The 19,451-nt window shown below is 39.0% G+C and overlaps 1 protein-coding gene across 1 annotated transcript; it reads left to right on the top strand.

Annotated features, from left to right (window-relative positions):
- Nucleotides 1-7,952: 7,952 nt before the first annotated feature.
- Nucleotides 7,953-18,533, top strand: LOC306951238 (arylsulfatase D-like; the record flags this gene model as incomplete). The annotated part of the gene is made up of 10 exons (XM_079541687.1): nt 7,953-7,978; nt 8,190-8,339; nt 9,192-9,313; nt 10,603-10,725; nt 14,214-14,637; nt 15,519-15,655; nt 16,202-16,336; nt 16,951-17,113; nt 17,401-17,522; nt 18,163-18,533. The coding sequence occupies 10 exons, from the start codon at nt 7,953-7,955 to the stop codon at nt 18,531-18,533; spliced, it is 1,773 nt and encodes a 590-aa protein (XP_079397813.1).
- Nucleotides 18,534-19,451: the final 918 nt, after the last annotated feature.

Genomic DNA, 19,451 nt, shown 5'->3' with positions numbered 1-19,451 from the left:
AGGCCCTAGAGACAAAGGTTGACTTTGGCAGCAGAGCAGAAATAAAGTGCTTGGTATTGCTGAACACTTATGGTTGCAGACCAGTTAAGCTATAAAACTATAGGGGAAATTCTTGGTTTGTTTAATATATTGGAACTGGCCAGTGTCTGTAATGCAATATAGGAAGGAAGGAAGCCTGCAGTTTCTGGGAAATCTGATCTGCGTCATTGGCAAATCCAAGCCGGTAAATTCCAGGAAAAAAAACTAAAAATAAGGAATCTTTTAAATGCTTGCAAAGGTTAATAACTACATAGCACTTGAAGCATGAGGAAATTTTGTTTCCTGAAGAATTATTTTGCTATTTTGCCAAACATTAGTCTTGTTCGGTTTAAAAATGAAAGAAGGGAATTTCAGTTCTTTGTATGAAAATCTGCTTCATATAATATCAACTGTGAAGTCACTACTTAAACTTTTCTAACAACAAAATAAATGACAGATGTCAAGTTCTAAGACACTTCCTAATGCCTCCATAGATATAAGTAAAAAGTGAAAAAGATAAACTTTCTCTCTGTGGGTATATCTTGTTAGTGGTGACCTTCCCCAAGCTACCCATGTAGAATTTGGTTCACTAACCCTTAAAGGAGGGACCCATAGTGTTTAATTACAAACCACAAAAAGCCGAGAGGGAGGGAATGGGCAGAAAAATCAGACATATTAAAATATAGGGTACACATGGGGGAAAAAGAATTCAATCTATAACTTCATAAATGGATAGGTAATTGGAGACAGCACATAAATGGCAATTTAAATTTAAAAAAGAAAAAACAGAGAGTTCTCAGCTTTTTATAAGGCTACTGATGCTACAGTATTTGAATTCCAGATCTCAGCACTTAAGGTGCAATCAACAACTTCAGGATATTTCACTATGCTTGTCCACTTACCTCCCTGCAAAAGACTACAGAAGTGAGATGTTAAGAGAAAATACAGTACACTCATGAGTGGAAAAAAGTGAGACCATGTTCATTATAGGAGCATTTGGATGGCATGGCATTGGCTAGTCACTCCTGCTGAATACACATTTTGTACCAAAAATGTCCTGATTTCTGGCATTTTGGTTCCTTTTAGTCATTGATTTCCTACAGTGAACTGGTTGGTCACAACCTTGACCAACTAAGCTATGCAGAAGTCTGTAGTACAGCCTTGGCTTAAAAATGCCATTGATATAAAAACATTTCACAGCTACTAATCCATGTTTTTGTTCCATGTAGACCATCACAGCAAATCTGTTTCAATGTGGCTTTATTAGGAATTTTCCCACCACTGATTTCTGGAGCAAAAACTGTGTTCCTGGAGTGCAAACATCCCTGTTATGAATGCATGTGTCCCCTTTCTGCAGTGCTGGGTCATTAGTTCATGTGTTCAGTTGTTCCAGCAGATAATTCATGAAATCTGTGATCTGAAACAAGCAAGACGTCCTGTTTTATGAAATAGATTCTCAATTCTGATTGACAAGTGCTCCTCCTCATGCTTTGCAATACAAAAATACAGTTTCAAAGGACTTTGATTTAACAGAAACTGTTTGTATGTACAGCTCAGTATTATCCTCTTATCTCTTCATTATTTTCTCAGTGGTAAGGACTACAACTAGTAGGCTTGAAAACAAATCGTTTCATGGCTGTTGAAATGCTAAACTCAGAAACTACAGTTTTTCTCAATTGCCAGGAAAATACCACAGTTTTAAGATGGCCTGTGAACTGCAGTGACAAGGAGCAGCATTTCTGTAACTTTAGAACAGAAGTTATTACCAAAACATACTCCAGGCTCCCTTTTTGACTTCGCTATTTGAGCTGTTTTCAGACACACAAGTGTTGTTCTGCGCCCTGCAAGCCATGTGTAATCTGCATGGAACACATGCTCTGTGATATTGCTCCCAGCTTTTAAGGAGTCTCAAGACCTTTTGCATTCTCAAATTCCATACCTTTGTGGATGCTGTGTAACAGATTTCCTCTGTTGTGGATTTACTCATGTTGTTTTTCGTGGGATCACTTTACAACAGACAAAAAAATTGACTTGAATATGGAATACTCAAAGTTTGTAGGCTGTTTATTTTACTAGAATTTTGTATGATTCCCAGTTATTAATATCCATTATTATTAATTGCTCATGAATAAACAATGAGAACTAAAATCACCTCTACTTCTTGACAATTTTTGAAGAAATATATTAGTACAGATGCATTTAGACTTCATACTCAAGTTTAGGAAATATTAAAAATCTGTGACATTTATCAAGTTCTTTCAGCATCAATAGCTGCATGTGGTTTTTAACTATCTTATAAATTAACATGTTTCTAGAATAATTTTGTAAAATTCTCATAGTTTTCTTGATTGTCTCCACCCATGTGAGTATATTTAGATTCAGCATAAGAAAACAGTCTGAAATGAAATAGTTTATACTTCTAACCATCTCTCCATAAATCTACTAGCTCTTCACTAACAGTATTGCTCTCGGTATCTGCAAGAACAGTTGCAGTTCTGGAAACTTCATAAAACACAAGAAAGTAATACCTTCAGATTCTCAAGCACATGCTTTATTCCAGCCTCTGACAGGTTAAAGCAGTTTTAAAGGGCAGAGTTTTTAAGAACGTACTAGATACATGTTTTGCTTCCACAGATTTTCAAAAGAAAAATCTATCTTTTGTATTTTATAGCTCATCTTTATTGGATCTCATCACTATATCCCAAGCAGAAAGATCAGCACATTCTTGTTTTGCTGTAGTTTCTCTAGTATGTTCAGTGTAAATTTTAGTCTAGCCATCTCAACTGCCTGAAATCTTCGACTCTCTTTCTCATGGAAGAAAAAAATGAGCTTATTTATTTGAAATAAGCTCTGTAAATTCTGGTATGTATATATATTCACACAGATTCGGCTATGACTACCTTTACTGCAGTGGAAGGGAAGATGGGAGCCCACCTACCTCTTGTTAATCATTTAACTTACATGCGACAGTTGCTAAATAGCAGCATCCATGCAGACATTATGGATGTGTAAACAGTCTGCATAGTCTAGAGGGGCCAGCAGTGGGAGCAATAATGGGTTTAGAAGAGACAGGTAACCCCTGGAGCATTAAAGACGCCAGTGGATGTGGATAGCACAGGGCTGTACAGTCCTGAGTGGGAAGCAGGCAATAGAAAGAAAAGCATGTGCAAACCTGGGACAAAATATAGGCATGACCAAGGGCAGCACAATGGCCTTACTAGTCTGAATTATGTGCAGGCAGCATGAGAAAATTTATTTCCCACTGAGGATCACTGACTGAAGATTTCCCTTACCTGAAGAGATCCAACTTCTACTTTTCTTACAGAAGCTGGGATTCACACAAGGGAAATCCAGTCAGTCACAGTTCACAGGACCACAGAATGGCTGAGTCTGGAAGGCACAAGCAGGGCCTTCCCACAGAGCAGGGTGCCCAGGGCCACATCCAGGCAGCTTTTGGAGATGCCCAAGGAGGACTGCCCACAGCCTCTGTGCAGCCCGTGCCGCTGCTCCATCACCTGCACAGTGGCAAAGTGCTTCCTGACGTTTAGACACAGTTTCTTATGTTTCAGTTTGTGCCCATTGCATTCTGTTTTAAGTGCCCATTGCATTCTGTTTTAAGTGCTCTTTTTACACCTACTGTTTCTAACAGAAAAAGAAATAATCATGGGAACAAAATTCATAAAAAATATTTTTTTTTTTTTTCAGCTGAATAGAAAATAAAAGCAGCAGTGACTTCCAGAAAGGCAGAGAATGGATCAAATATTGTTGAAAATGCAATAAGATTTCAAAAATATATTAGTCACTAGAGGGAGCTTCTTAATCATCGTATTATACAAAACTGCTACCAGTCTGGGGTTTCTGATTCTCAGATGTTTTAAGTACTTCAAAGGCCAGTAAGTGCTACTTCCTCCAGCACCCATTCTAAAGGAAATGAGGGTAAAAGACAAGAGTGTGCAAGACTTCCACATTCATTCCTAGTTCAGAATAAATACAGACTTTCTGAAGATTTCTCCACAGAAAATAGGCAGAGCTAGGTAGCACAGTGTTTGGAAACAGCATTAGCTTAGCATAGAGCCCTAGGCCTTGGGAAGAAGCCCTCTGTATGTGGCTTTCATCTTTCTCCCCTTCCAAGATCATACACCAAAATAAATACAAGTTGCTGTTATAAGAGGGGTGTGCTTAAACCACAAGGTCTGCTCTTCTTTCTATATCTTCCTCACGCTATGGCTGTGCTCAGGAGTCAGTTTCCAGTAGGCAGATTTCAAGCAGTGCTTCTTGCCATGGTATTCTGATTCAGCTTTTTCTGGGTTTGAAGGCCCTAGATAAAACAAGGAGATAGGAGGTACATTCCTGCCATGTCACTGCAGACATGAACTTGATTTTCTGCTACACTGTAAATTTAGTAAATAACATAGCAGTTATAGAGTGTGGTTCTCCATTACAAATACTATATAATTTGTAAGAAGTCATGGAAAAAACATAAGAAGCAATAAAAGAAGCAATAAAATAATAAGAAGCATGAGAGCCTGCTCCAGTCAGCACTGGGACTGATGGCATCCTGAACAGAAAGACACAGTACCTCCAAACGTGCATTTTTTCAGACAACATGCAGCAGCAGAGGGCATCCGACAACAAGGAATCCTTTGCATGTTAATGAATCTTGAAATACTAACATGAATGGGAATAGGAAATAGAGATGTACAGATTGGGTGACTATAGTGAAGGTTGGGGATAAGGAGCAGGCACTGAGAACAGAAGAAAAGGGATACCAAGCACATCACATCTCCTGTGTGTGTGCCAACTGTAACCATCCCAGCACAGAAATCTGGGTTGAGGAGAAAATGGGAGAGGAATAATATACACTGCTGACATTGCTAACACCAGCCATGCAGGTGCTCCATGAATAAACCAACCTGAGCACTGCCATTGGTGCACCTCCAAATCCTAATCTAGCAATGTCCCTTCTCTTTTAACATATGAAAGCACAGGAAATTCTCTGCGGCACTGCAAGATAGCTGTTTGATAGCATCTTTTCCAAAACACTTGGTCTGACAGGGCTCAAACAAGAAAATCAAGAAAGAATGCACTAGCTTGTATGTAGCTAAACCATTTCCTTTGAGCACTGACAAGAAACCAGGCAGCATTCACATGTCCAGCCAAATGACTCATTTTCTGGATAAGCAAATTCAGGTCTCTTCCTTCCACCTCCTCACCACACCCTAAGTCTGCATCCTACTGCAAATGCAGAGGTGACACTGTCATTGCTGCAGGCACTCAGGGCTGCTATAAAGTGAAGATTTGTGCTCAATTTCCACAGGCAAAGAAATACTGCTTTGTAAGTACAGCACTTTTCTGGTTTGTTTTGTTTTGTTTTTGTTTTTGTTTTTGTTTTTCTGAGTGGAAGTGAGGAGAGGTTTATTAGGAGCCGTTACTGCATCTTTATTGGAGCATGTCAGACCTGAAGGAGATTGTATGCTTCCCGTGAGAAACCAGTGGCTGGGCAAGCAGCCATTCAGCTGCACCTCCGGCATGCCAGCCCAACCCTGTTGCCTGCGTGAATGTTGCCATTGTGCAGATGGCAGCAGGAACACACAGCTTGAGGGACCCCAGCACAAGTCAGCCCATCCAAGTGTGGTAGAGCACGGCTTTTCTTGGGGGGAAGTGCGCATGAGCAGCCAGGGCAGATTTAAGGACTGCCTTCAGAACAGATGCGGGACGCTGCACTGCTGTAGCAGTGGTCACGCTGAAAAGTTTGGAATGGTTTTAAGTCAGCTGAAAGATCACACTCCAGTGCCTCAGCTGCCTGCATTGAGCCTAACCTGATACTGCCAGGTACCGTATTCATATTCCCTTGCTGTCTCTGGAAATGCACAGGAACATTTTAATGGGCATTTGGAAAAGTTTCTTGCTGCTGTAGATAAAAATATCTCAAGGAAGTGTTCAGAAGGCATTTCCCTTAACAACAGCATTGTTCTCATTCATGTCTGTGTTCAAAGTGAGAGCGGTTAGCTGCAGAATATTTATCCTGAATGTGCCTGTTTTGTTGTTTTTTTGGTTTTGTGTTTGTTTTGTTTTGTTTTACCTAAATGAAGTCTATAAATTAGGAAATTTTAGAAGAAATTTTCACAGACTGAGAAGGACCAAACTGAATGGAATATAACCTGTGAGAGCTTTCAAGGAGCGCTGCCAAGCTGATGTCACAACTGGCTGCTGCTGTTGGGAAATGTGAATCTCGGTGTAGCTGAAAATGTAAATGTTTATCTTGTGAGAATTTTGATAGAGAAGTAAAGAGATTTTACAAGTTTAGTCAGTAAAGGAAAACACTAAACTATAGAAGACTTGCAAGCTGTTTCTCCTCAGGATTATTAAATGGGTGAAGAAAGAGATACTACTCCTGGAGGTGCTAACTAATAAGACAGGAGGAGAACTTTGCTTCCAGCTGGGTTCAGTTCAGGTGCAGAGCAGCTGCATGTGGCAGCTTGGCCATGGAGGCCCCTCAACGTGTTGGTTCTCCAAAGCACTCACAGCCAGGCCAGAGAGAAGCTGGCTGCCCACAACAGGGCCGCTGCTGACTTCTCAAAAAGCTGATGAACTAGGAGAACTTCTCCGACAAGCCCTCGTACCCCCCAGGAGCTACCAAGGTTTCTCTGGCAGCATTCCCACTGCCGTCAGTGAGGCAGTGGCCAGGCAGGGGTAACTGTCAGGCAGTGCAGCAAGCTGTTTTCTGTACACTGCCTGCTATTCACAGCCAGCTTCTAAGAAGTCCAGCCTGGAGTTCCACCCCATGCTTTGAAGCAAGATAATCCAACTATGAAGCACAGGCAGGTTGAGATAAGAAATTACATCTAAATTTGAGTATTTCCACATCCCATTAATTTTGACTTTTGGAGGCATATAGTATGCATATATAAAACTGCAGTGTACCCCAATATCTGTCTTACAGCAAAGACAAAAGCCGAGGTGCAGAAGTCTGAGTGTCTGTAGATAGCAATGTTGTATCAGTACTGAGGTATTGTAAATGGCCGAATAATGATTTTCTAAGTATAGAGGAGTAAATTTTCCCATTGAAGCTTATAACACTGAGGAATAAAATATATTAACCATGATTACTAACTAAAATGCTAAACATTATCGTTTCTGGGAAACAAAATGTTAAACCAGCACAATTTTGAAAAGTGGGACATGGGATGGTTCCACAAGACATGAGATAAAATTGAAAGGATTCTATTGAAAAGCCTGGGATAGAGGATCATTTTTCTAACTTTAAAACAGTTTGTCTTGCCCTCACAGTCAAAGAAAAATCCCAATAGGAACCTTTGCAGAAAGCTGTAGACAGAGGGGAGAAATAGCACAGAACCCCAAAATCTGATACATACAAAGATGAAAAAAGCTCAGCTTGCAGTTTGAAGTCATACAATAAGAGGACACAAATGTAGTGTCTTCTGTTCTTCATTGAAAGAGTATGACTAGAGATTATATGGCTGAAGATTTATCTCATGAGCCTGAAAGGAAACTTGGCACGTTATGTGAAGAAGCAGCAGGTTGTTACTATCACAGTGATTACAGAAAAAATAAATTATAGAAAAGATGGAATTTCAAAAAGATTTTGACTTCCTTTTGACTAAATACTATTTTTTAAAAAGCTGAGCTGCGTAATAAAGGAGAATTATTTTGCTATTTTAAGTGTAACATCTTCACAAAAGAGCAAAATTCCTCTAAGAAATGAAGACATCCTATCAATAAAAATAATACTAATGCTTTTACTCTTCTTCATTTACAAGCTGATCAAAGTCAAACTAAAGCAAGTAAATGGATGCTGATGGGTTTTGATTAAGTTTTTTTTCTATTTTTATGGCAGTGACAACTAGAAAGATGCAGACTTAACCAGGCTCTTTCTCTTGGTTTTACAGGATCTGAATGCTACAATTGCAGAAATGATTTGGCAACAAATGTCACATTGGTACGAAAAAGTTCATGAAATATTTTAATATTATTATTAAATCTGAAGCCATCTAACTTTAATAATTATTATAAAAGAATGGGCTTTCTGTAAAGCATACTCACAATCTGATTTTCTGTTTGTTTGATTGGTTGGTTCTTGCTTTTACCACTGTAATATTAGAGGGATGAATGGTCAGATCATTGGCTTCCTTCCTTCTCCTGTGTTTCAGGACATGCCTGCTCAAAGCCCTGATTTTCAGTCTGCTTCTGCAGCCACTAATGACACAGCCTTCCATTATCACTCAGCCAAACTTTGTCGTGTTGTTGGCTGATGATCTTGGTATAGGGGATGTAGGTTGCTACGGGAATGATACTGTCAGGTAAGGAAACAGCATATTAATGAACAGAGCTGACATTTGATGCAAGCCTTCAGTCTTCTGCCCATCACCAGCCATTACAGCAGTCTTCAAATTCATTTACTGCAGAAATGGGGAGATTTCCTATGGGAGTTACTATGTAAATGTAAATAACACTACCTGGAGTACCTTACATCCTTGAGGGCATTCCCAGGGCCAGCTCTGCTATGCAGAGCTGTTCTTATCTGGGAATATGTAAACTGAGAAATGCTAAGCACTTGCATGTATCTGAAGATAGAAATACTGTCTCCTCTTTCAAGTGCTTTGTCATTCATCAAGCGAATCACTGATGTGAATTATGTTAATAGGAAATACTTCTGTTTACAAATTTGAGGACAGAGTTTGCCTTTTCTTTGGAAATCATGCCACATTAATGCCTTTTGGCCTTCTACCAGCTTGTCACCAAACTTTGTGTGATTACCCTGCTAAGCCAGAAAAGTTCTCAGAATCTCACCCTGATCAACACCGACTAGCAAGTTTCTGGCAGTCATCTCTGCATGGCTTGGCCTCTAGCGTAAGATATCCTCAAGGCTTGAGTTCTTTTCTTCAGTAGCAGTGGGGTGCCATTCACGAACAACCTCAGTAGCATTTGAAATGGTAAGAAATAAGAAGGAATAATTGTCTTGAAATGTATCCAGAGAGCTTTTTTTCTTTTTAATGAAGGGGAAAAAAAATCTAATCTTGAATAAAATAAAAAAGATAAAATAATTCAAGTACAAAAAAGATTCCCAAAACTGAGGTAAGTGTATTATTCCTCATTCCCATTCCTTTGAAGGCTCTATGATTGATATCTGACAATGCTGATTGTGCTTTTAGGACTCCAAACATCGATCGCCTGGCAAGGGAAGGAGTGAAGCTGACCCAACACATCTCTGCAGCTCCACTTTGCACCCCCAGCAGAGCAGCATTTCTCACTGGCAGATATCCCATTCGATCAGGTTTGCTTTGCACAGCCAAGTGGCCTTTAAACATTACTTTATTGCTGAATGGAACAGTGCTATATGATCACCACAAAAGAAATGAGAGTGCTGTGGACATAAAGGCACATGAAGACTCACCAGCTAGGTCTAATACCTTTGATGTTGCATCTGTATTTATGGGGTACAATGAACCAGCCTTGAGGGGGCAGGGGGAAAGCCAGCTCTGCAGAGTAGATTGCTCCCCATCACCTAGTAACTCTGTTTGCCTTTTGGTGCTCTAGCGCAGCTAGAATGGAATTGGTACTGCTTTTTACCTTCAGATAAGTCATTACAAAGATCTACAGAGATCTCTGTAGATTTGTTTGTTCCCTCCAGTTTGGGTGCAGAGCAAGTTGTTTGCAGAACAGATTTGTTATCTGTGGATCAGAATGCATCTGTCCTACATAATTACAGTTTGACAGCTGTATTATTTTTCTCAGTTCTGTTTTTGATTTAAAACTACTATTCTATCAAAATGCTTTCTTGAACTGAAGAAGTATGATAAACAAGTAGCTCTGTATGTTTCTGGCAGTGACTGTATTACTGGTCCTATTGCAAACGATCCTCAGTGTCTTCATTCCTGAGGCATTTTGAAGCCAATATGTAATCCTATTTTTGTACTGATAACTTGCACTGAGACTGGAAAATGCACGTGCACTTGTATAGACCTTGTCTCCCACTGTAACAGCAAGGCCAAGACATGCAGTGCTTCCATGGCATTTCATTTCACATTACATCATATGACAGGGTTGTCAGTATATGAAGTTGAGTAACAGGGTATAAACCTGGAGATGTGGAGAAGACCATGGTGCCATGTAGCTTCTCTGTGGGTTTCAGCAGCCATATAGTAGTAGCTCTGCCACTCTGCAGAGCATTTTGAGTTCCCAGGCAGCCATATGCAAGGTGGAGTTTGAGGGTGACAGAGGTCCAAAATCTCCCTCCTGTGCTCCCTGTCCTCACCACCACACTAGGCCAGTGCACTGCTTGCAGCCTGGATGTTACTGCAACATAAAAATACATCTGTGTAACAGATGCCAGTACAGATTAAAATGGTGCAATGTGAGCTGCAGAGAAGGATAGCTATTATGCAGTGGAGAGATTTAACTCTTTCTTGTCCTTGTTCACTGTCCTAGATTCGTGTCCCCAAGATAACAGCATTAGGATAAATATTTAACCCTGTAATACCAATGAAACCAGGAAACAAGGAAGTCTATTTAATAAAACTACCAGTTATACTTACTGAGGTTTTTTTTACTATTATTTTGTAGGAATGGATGCTATAAACAATTACCGTGTTATTTTTTGGAATGGTGGCTCAGGAGGGCTCCCTCCAAATGAGACCACTTTTGCCAAAATACTGCAGCGACAAGGCTACAGCACAGGACTAATCGGTATGGAAACGTTTCTGAATCACTGGATCAGTCATTGAATTACAGAATGGCTTAGGTGGGAATGGACCTCAAAGCCCACCCAGCCACAACCCCTGCCATGGTCAGGGCTGCCCTCCTCCAGCTTAGGCTGCCCAGGGCCCCATCCAACCTGCCCTTGAGCACCTCCAGGGATGGGGCAGCACAGCTTCTCTGGGCAAATTATGCCAATGCCTCATCACTCTCTGAGAAAGAAATTTCCTCCTAATACCTAATGGCTTACACTGTATTTCACCCATAAATCTCACTCAAATCCGTTGGTTTCTTTAGCAAATGCCTATACCTCAGCAGTAATATTTGTATTTCCTGATCCTAGCATAGCATGTTCTGACCAAAAAGAATCTCATAAAAGAAGAAATGTCTGACAAAAAGAATGACCTCTACTCTTGGCCTGCTTTCAAGCATGTTGACATTAGGTCATCAAAAATATATTGGAAAATATGTTGTTAAATATATTAACTGAATGCCATTCTACAGGTTATTCCAGTGCTATTTAACAAGAAAGCAAATGCATGAGTTTCATGTAAATATGCATATGTATGGTTTGTTTGGAAAACAGCAGACTCGCAAGTTGCACAGAAGGGAACAGCTGCTGCTTAAAACAGCGGAATCAGTTCAAAATGTCATGGGATTTGGTCTTTCAAAAACAGAAACAAAGCAATTACTTCTTTTTAAGTACATCATGCCTTTGTAGTTCACCAGTACTTAAGCAAAACCCACAAAACATTACATCCTTCAGCATTAATAGAAATTCCATTTTACTTTATATTTTACAGGCTTTTTTAATATAGTTGTAACTTTTCCTCACGATGCAGTTTCAAATGATTATTTATCTTAGATATGCCACATGGCACTGCAGAACTGAGGAAACACAAAAGTTCCGGAGATGAATATTCAATGATTTGCCCTACTTCATCCAAGCCTCTAAATGCCCATAGCCAAAATCTATGACTGACACAAAAAAAACAACAGTTGCACAAGTAAACTGAATTTACTGCAAAAAATGTTTGCAGCAATGGATTTATATTCATCCAGCAGAATAAATTGGAGACATAAAGAACAACAGCAAACAAAGTAAAGCCTTCTAAACATTTTAAGTTCTATATTAACAAATCTTTCTGTTGGATTTGTAGCAATATCATAAAATAGCCTGTGCCCATTAGCCAAGTTCTTCAGCTTGGCATCAGCGTTTAATCACTAATGAAATAATCAGATTTGTCCCCACTTTGAAAAAGAATTGCCCTGTGGGCAATTCTGCTCACCTGGGAGATATCTAGCAAAATGGGCCATCATTTTCCCTGGCATTTCAGCTATCACAGAATGGCCAGGGTTGAAGGGACCTCAAGGATCATGAATCTCCAACCCCCCTGCCACATGCAGGGCCACCAACCTCCACATTCAATACCAGACCAGGTTGTTCAGGGCCCCATCCAACCTGGCCTTGAACACCTCCAGGTATGGGGCATCCACAACCCCTTTGGGCAGCCTGTTCCAGCACCTCACCACTCTCTCTGTAAAGAACTTCCCCTGACATCCAACCTAAATCTTCCCTCCCTCAACTTCAAACCATTTCCCCTTGTCCTGCTGTTATCCACCCTTTCAAAGAGTTGATTCCCCTCCTGTTGATTCACCTCCCTGGGAGTGTCTTTTAGTCATGTAGTTTATCTAGATTCACAGATTCTGATTATATGAACTTTTTAGATGGTATAGTGACATAAAAGCAAAATAAAAAACTACCAGAAGAAACCATAAGAATAAATAACATTCAAGTCACGAAACAAGAAATCTTAAATAACATCTGTCCATATCATTACAATTGAATGGCCACTTAATTGCTGCAGCTGAGTGGTTTGTCATTGCTTTGTTCTGAGCACAATCAGTTTAATTGAATAGTTAAATCCTACTGATAAACTGTGGTTTGATGTCAGGAAATGCTTTGTAGAGTCCTTGTAAGTCATAAAGCCAATGCTGTATAACATACACCCTCAAGGAATAATTTATCCTTATTAGACAATTTAACTTCTGTAGTTTTGAGCTTTTTGGAGCATGTCAGAAACCTTTATCAAACTCAACTAGAGATTAAGGTGTCAAAGTACATCTGAAGTCCAAGGATACTTTAGCTGCACCTGTATTTATGACCAATACATCTACATGTTTATTACAAACCTGTTTCATTTTACAGCTGGTTCTAAATATGTTAAGAGGTAAACTGAATATAGATTTTGGCTGTAAATAATTCATGCACCTAGAATATAGCTTTCCCCTTTCTTTATATTAACATCCAAAAAAAGTAACTTTCTTTGTTTAGGATGGTGTATTTCAGTAAGTGCATAGTTCTTTAATCCACAATAAGAACTGGTTGCAAATTAGTTTTTTCAGTAAAATTCTGAGGGTTCATTTTGATCTATAAATCTGACATCCAAGGACTCCATTGCATTAGAGGTTGTAAGAAGTAGTTAAGCTGCACCTCCTGCACAAGACTCCTGTCATTTCATTCAGATATTCTTGAGCCTCAGTGTTTGAGCCAAAGGAGCCGACTTGTTGTGTTTCTGTGTAAGTACCTAACCAGTCTGATTGCATAAACTTAAAAAGGAAGGAAAAACATAATTTTGATGTGCCATTCATCATAATAGTGAACATCTGATCATAAAAAAAAAGAACATATGGTATTGTAAAATGCCACGAGGTCTTCCTTTTGATGTTTGAAGACTTTAAAAGAAAAACACTTTGACTGTTTATGATTAAATACAAATAAACAGCAATATATATATATATATATATATATATTCTCATTCAGGATATGGAGATAATATTATCAACAAACTGACTTAAACATATACAGTTTCATGGTGAATCTTGACCTCTTGAGCGTAAGCCCTGGATCCTGTGGTTTACCTGACAAAACCACTGTTGAGATGTATGCTACTTGATGCACACCATGCATCACTGAGTCTTGCTGAAGTCCTTCCATTAAGTTATTAAAAACTTTCCAGAAGCGAGTCTTCATAGCATCTTGAAAGTAAAAAGAAAATAGAACAGTGTTATTTTTCCATGTGCTTTCCAATGGTCCCCCTTCTCCCATTTCATACCATTTCATCTTCAAGAAGGCCATACATTTTGTAGAGTTATGAAAAACTGATTCTTTCCATGTATCTAGTTCTTTTCATAGTCCAGACTTATTTGTATTTGATCATAGCTACATGATCAAGGCATGAATATGTATACAGAGAACCAATAACTCTGGTGGAAATTTATAATTTACAGTGGTTAATGTTCATCAGTTAAAAGATACACCCCATTTTATCCATGCGTACTTAAGTATGCATCTGTGGGATGAAGAAGTTGCCACAAGCAAGAAAAAAAAACAAAACATTTTTTTGAGAGATGTTTTAATGAAGAAAAGCTCATTTTTACATATTATTTCTTTACCTTTTAATAATATGTATCTTCAGGGAAGTGGCATCTAGGTGTTAACTGTGAACACCGAAATGACCATTGTCATCACCCTTTGAACCATGGGTTTGATTATTTTTATGGGATGCCTTTTACGCTAATAAGTGACTGCCAAACAACAGAAGAACCAGAGATGGATAGAGCCTTCAGGAAGAAAGTTTGGCTTTATACTCAGATGATTTCCCTCGCTACGCTCACCATTGCCCTAGGGAAACTCACCGGCTTGTTTTCTGTCCACTGGAAAATGGTGACCTGCCTTGCTCTGTTTAGTCTCCTTTTTTTTGTGTCCTGGTTCTCAAGTTATGGATTTGTAAGATATTGGAACTGCATTATAATGAGAAACCATGAAGTCACTGAGCAGCCAATGGTGACAGAAAGGACTACATCTTTTATTTTGAGAGAGGCCATTTCATTTATTGAAAGGTAATGTGAATTTCTGTTACAAACATTTATTCTGGTTTTCTGCATGTCTTTAAACTTTTAAACAGCATTTTCCTCTGTGAAGTCTCTGTATATTCTTTAACAGAAGATAGAATAACGAATAGTAATATATGCTAATAATGATTCTATAGTACTAAAACAAAAGACAGTGCAGTAATTGGCTACAGCCAACATGGGTTCATGAGGGGAAAGTCCTTTTTAATCAACTTAACCTCTTTTCTTTTGACAAAGCTACCCATGTAGTTGTCAAATGGAAGCCAGTTAATATAATCTTTCTGGATTTCAGCAGAGCCGTTTCTCACAGTATCTGTTTCTCACAGTATCCTTCAGGACAAAATGTCACACATACAGCTAGACAAAAACATAATGTGATGGGTAAACAACTGTCTGAGGGGCCAGTTCTACTAAATGGGGTCAAAACAGGCTGGCAGCCAGTCAGTAGTAAGGTTCAACTGTGCTCCATGTTAGGGCCAGTTCTCTTTAATGGCAGATGATAGGAGAAATGTGTTTGCCAGCAAGGGAAAGAAAAGCGATGAATTAGCTATATCATGCAGACTTATGTGGGAAGTCACTGGCAGGTGACAAATCTCTTCATTTCAGTACCACTGTGATAGTTTGCAATAGCAGAAAGTGGAGCTTCAGTATGAAACTTTTCTATGCATGACTCAATGGGAAAAAAAGGAAGAAAAAAAAAAGAGAGAGACAAACAGTATTTTGCAGACAGATCCAAATTGGTGTAAGATGTTTCTGAGTTTACTATTGGAATATGTATGTAAATCATAATACCATTTTCCATTATGACTGAGCTCTGTAAGTATTGAGACCCTTTCTCTTAGTAACCAAGTGTTGATTTCTGTTTTTAGAAATAAGCACAAGCCATTCCTCCTCTTTCTTTCGTTTTTACACTCTCACACCCCTCTACTCACATCAGAGAAGTTTCTTGGGAAGAGTAGCCATGGCTTATATGGAGACAATGTAGAGGAGATGGATTGGATGGTGGGTAAGTCACCAGCAAATAAAAGTGGCTCCAGCTACTTGATGCCTAGCTGTGCACAATGAAGTGTAGTAACGCATTTTATAATAAAAATGCAGCTGTCAGTAGAAGAACAAGGAACAGAATTAACAGCGGGGAGGAAAAAAGTCCTAATATCCGTCACTGTTGGTTTACACTGTTAGCTTTTTATTTTCTAGAGTCTTTGATCAAGTGAGCCTTTCCATTCTGCAAATGCAGAATCTAAGTTTTTGAGGCCTTGAATAACGTTTTACTTACATAATTCTCTCCTTTACAATAGAGGCTCCTGGTCTGTAACTGTCATTCTTGCACTCCTTTTCTAAAATGCTAATTATAAAAAGATTTACAGCACATCACCGTTTTTTGCTTTTGTAGACAGTGAAATAACAAATGTAAATCTCCGTCCTGCAAAACTTTTCTTTTAAACATTGACCATACATACATAGATAAATGTTTGCAAGTCAGAGGCTAAAAGGTATATTGTGTGAACTATATTTTTAATTTTTAAATATATATGCATTCTTGTGTTTGCAGGGCAGGTTCTAGATGCTATTGACAGGGAAGGTTTGAAAAAAAATACACTAGTTTACTTTGCCTCTGATCATGGTGGATGGCTGGAGAGACAAGAAGGCAAAAGGCAGCTGGGTGGTTGGAATGGAATATACAGAGGTAAGATGGTGACAACCCAGCAACAACTACTACGGTATTCAGGGTACCACTAAAGCTTAGGTAAGACTGCATGTTTCAGAATTAACAGGTTTTTATCACTGGGAGTTGATAATTATGCATACAAAAATGTACACAATTCTAGTATGTGCAAATAGTTCCATGATTTTCAAACTGGCTCTTCCTTAAGAGGCAACTGATCACAAATTAATCGTTATTACACATGGTTAGCATCCATAAATATGATAATATCTGAAACTTTGCTTTAACTGCAGCAAGTATTTTATATGGTTGCAAAGGAGGAGAAGAGTGTTGGGAAATCACTTTATAACCTAAAAATTTTATCCACATTGAGTTCTAATGTTGCAACATGCTTATAAAACAACAAAAAGGAGTGAGAGTAGAAGGTAACTTAGGAGTGATTGAGTCAATATGTTATCAGTGGTGCTAATGAGAAGGAGCTTAGTGGTAAACTCTAAGAGGAAGACTCAAGAAGATAAGATAGAGAGTTTATGCTAATACAGAGCATTCATCTAAAATTTCTTTTTATTTTAAATTAAGCATTTATTTTAATGAAAATTTGGGGGCTTTTTTTTTTTTTTTTTTTTCAATGAAAGGTGGAAAAGCTATGGGAGGCTGGGAAGGAGGAATCCGCGTCCCAGGAATATTTAGATGGCCAGGAGTGTTACCTGCGGGCAGAGTGATCAGTGAACCTACCAGCCTTATGGACATTTATCCCACAGTAGTTCATTTGGCTGGAGGAGTAGTACCTCAGGACAGGTACAAACAAGTGTCCTTATTCCTCCTTTTCTCTCAAGATAATAGAAAACCTATTTCTGAAATATATTCTAAGGGTCTGACATTTTCTTTTCCACTCCTGCTCCTTTTCTAGGCACATAAGTCACTCTAGCTCAGTCACCTCTTCTCTGCATTTGAGATTCAACATCTGCTTATAGTCTACAAGCATCTTCTCTGTTCAGAGCTGTCAATTCCAACCAGAGGTGTCCAGAGGGAATATAGAACTGAACAGCTGTCCCCATTCTGATGATCTCCATTTTTTCTGTTAGAGTAATTGATGGCCGGGATTTGATGCCTTTACTACAAGGAACAGTTGAGCACTCAGAGCACAAGTTCCTGTTTCATTACTGTGGCACTCATTTACATGCTGTGCGATGGCACCAGAAGGACAGTGAGTACAATTATTATTGCCCAAGATCTCAATTTAGTCTACAGTAGGACAGATTTGTTTACCCATTTTGGAGAGGAATTCAAACTTTCCAAATAGTTCCATGTGTAAGATGATAAAGAACATTGCCTGTACTTTTGTGACACATAGTATTTGCTCATGGCTTCTAAGTATGCGACACAAGCAGTAGTAAGCTGTAGTACCAAGCAGAATACTGGAGTTCAGGATGGGTCTTGCCCATCCATCTATTTGAATGCAAGGTCTTGGAGAATCCACGCCTTCCTTGTCTCAGGCAGAAGTCTTTGTCTCAGTCCTTTGTCTGTCCTTCTACCCTAACAAGGAACAAGCCATGAAAACCCCAAATCTTTTTTTCTTGTCTATGTAAAATAACAAAAATAGGCATAAGTGATATTTGCTGAAAATTTTGAAGAAATTTAGAAAAATCAGAAATCATTTTACAGTATTAGTTTATATTTTGTGTCATTCAACTTAAATGAAATTACAAAACTCTATCGAGCAGTTAATGTAGACCCAATGTGCAAACCAATCTCACAAAAATGAACTCTATAAAAACATTCAGTCCTCTAATGCTTGGTGATAATAACCATCAATATCATTCTGAGCCTTTTTTCTTTCCTGGCAGGTGGAGCTGTCTGGAAGGCTCATTATGTAACCCCAAACTTCCGTCCACTCGGGGCTGGAGCTTGTTACGACAGAGGATTTTGCCCATGTTTTGGGGAAGGCGTGACCCATCATGACCCTCCACTGCTGTTTGACCTCTCACGAGACCCTTCTGAGTCCCAGCCTCTGTCAGCTGACACCGAGCCCCTCTTTGACACTGTAATAGAGCGGACTGGGAGAGCCATTGAAGAGCACCGCAGGACACTGACTGCAGTCCCACAGCAGCTGTCTGTGTATAACATCATCTGGAAGCCATGGCTGCAGCCCTGTTGTGGGATGTTCCCGTTCTGTTGGTGTGATAAAGAAAGTGATGATAAACTTGCTGACCTATAAAGGAAATAACTGAAGTTACCCAAGGTTTTAGATCATGAATATTTTCTTTGGGGGGTGTTTATTAATGGATTGTTTGCTTAGGTTTTTTGTTTTTGTTTTTAATGGAGATTTTATTTGAGAATCGTTCCAGTAAGTTGCACAGTATTTGGTAAAGGTGTCTTTAGACTGGACATTCTCAGGGAGGGAGAACAGTATGATCTGAAGAGCGTGTTTTAACTTGCATATGCTAACAACTGAATGAATAATTCAATTACACTGAAATGTAATAACATTAGACTTTTACCAGTAATTATACAACTTATCTTTTGTTGTTTACGAATGTATATTTAGAAGTTTTGGTTGGTTCGTTTTTTTTTGCTTCAGAATTTGCAAGTCATTCAGGGATTAAGGTTTCCTTTCTTTTTTACACTCAATGGCAATGCTAGATATCCCTGTAATATATTTTTGCAGACAACTTTTCCTCCTACCTCCAGAATATTTCCTCATAGAATCTCCTCTAAAAGTAGCTTCCTTCCTTGTAGCTAGTCCCTCCAACAGCAGTGATGATGGCAGCTGATTAGCCTGGGGCTTCTTCATCAGAAGTCACTACTTAGTTGAGGCATGAAGTTTGGATACATATAAGCTGGATCTGCCACTGCTTTGTGAGGAAAGGTGTCTTCTGCTTGCAGTCAGTTTCTTTTTATGGAGAATACAAAAAGGAAAAAAAATTTCGTTTTCCAAAGCCCTACTGCAACCAACTTCCTCAGCAGCACTAGCAGCACTAGCAAGTGCATAGTGGTATTGATGGTCACACAAGTACAAAGTCATTTGAGCACCGGTCACATAAGTTATGTCGGTGCCCTAAAAATGGCTAGGACTCATTTATCTCCTTTGGTAAATGTTTAGCTTATTTTGCTTTTATTTGCCCCCTTGTTTCTC

This window comes from Tetrao urogallus (genome assembly GCF_951394365.1).
Source record: "Tetrao urogallus genome assembly, chromosome: 1".
Classification (NCBI taxonomy): domain Eukaryota; kingdom Metazoa; phylum Chordata; class Aves; order Galliformes; family Phasianidae; genus Tetrao; species Tetrao urogallus.
This window is presented reverse-complemented; position numbering and strand designations above follow the sequence as displayed.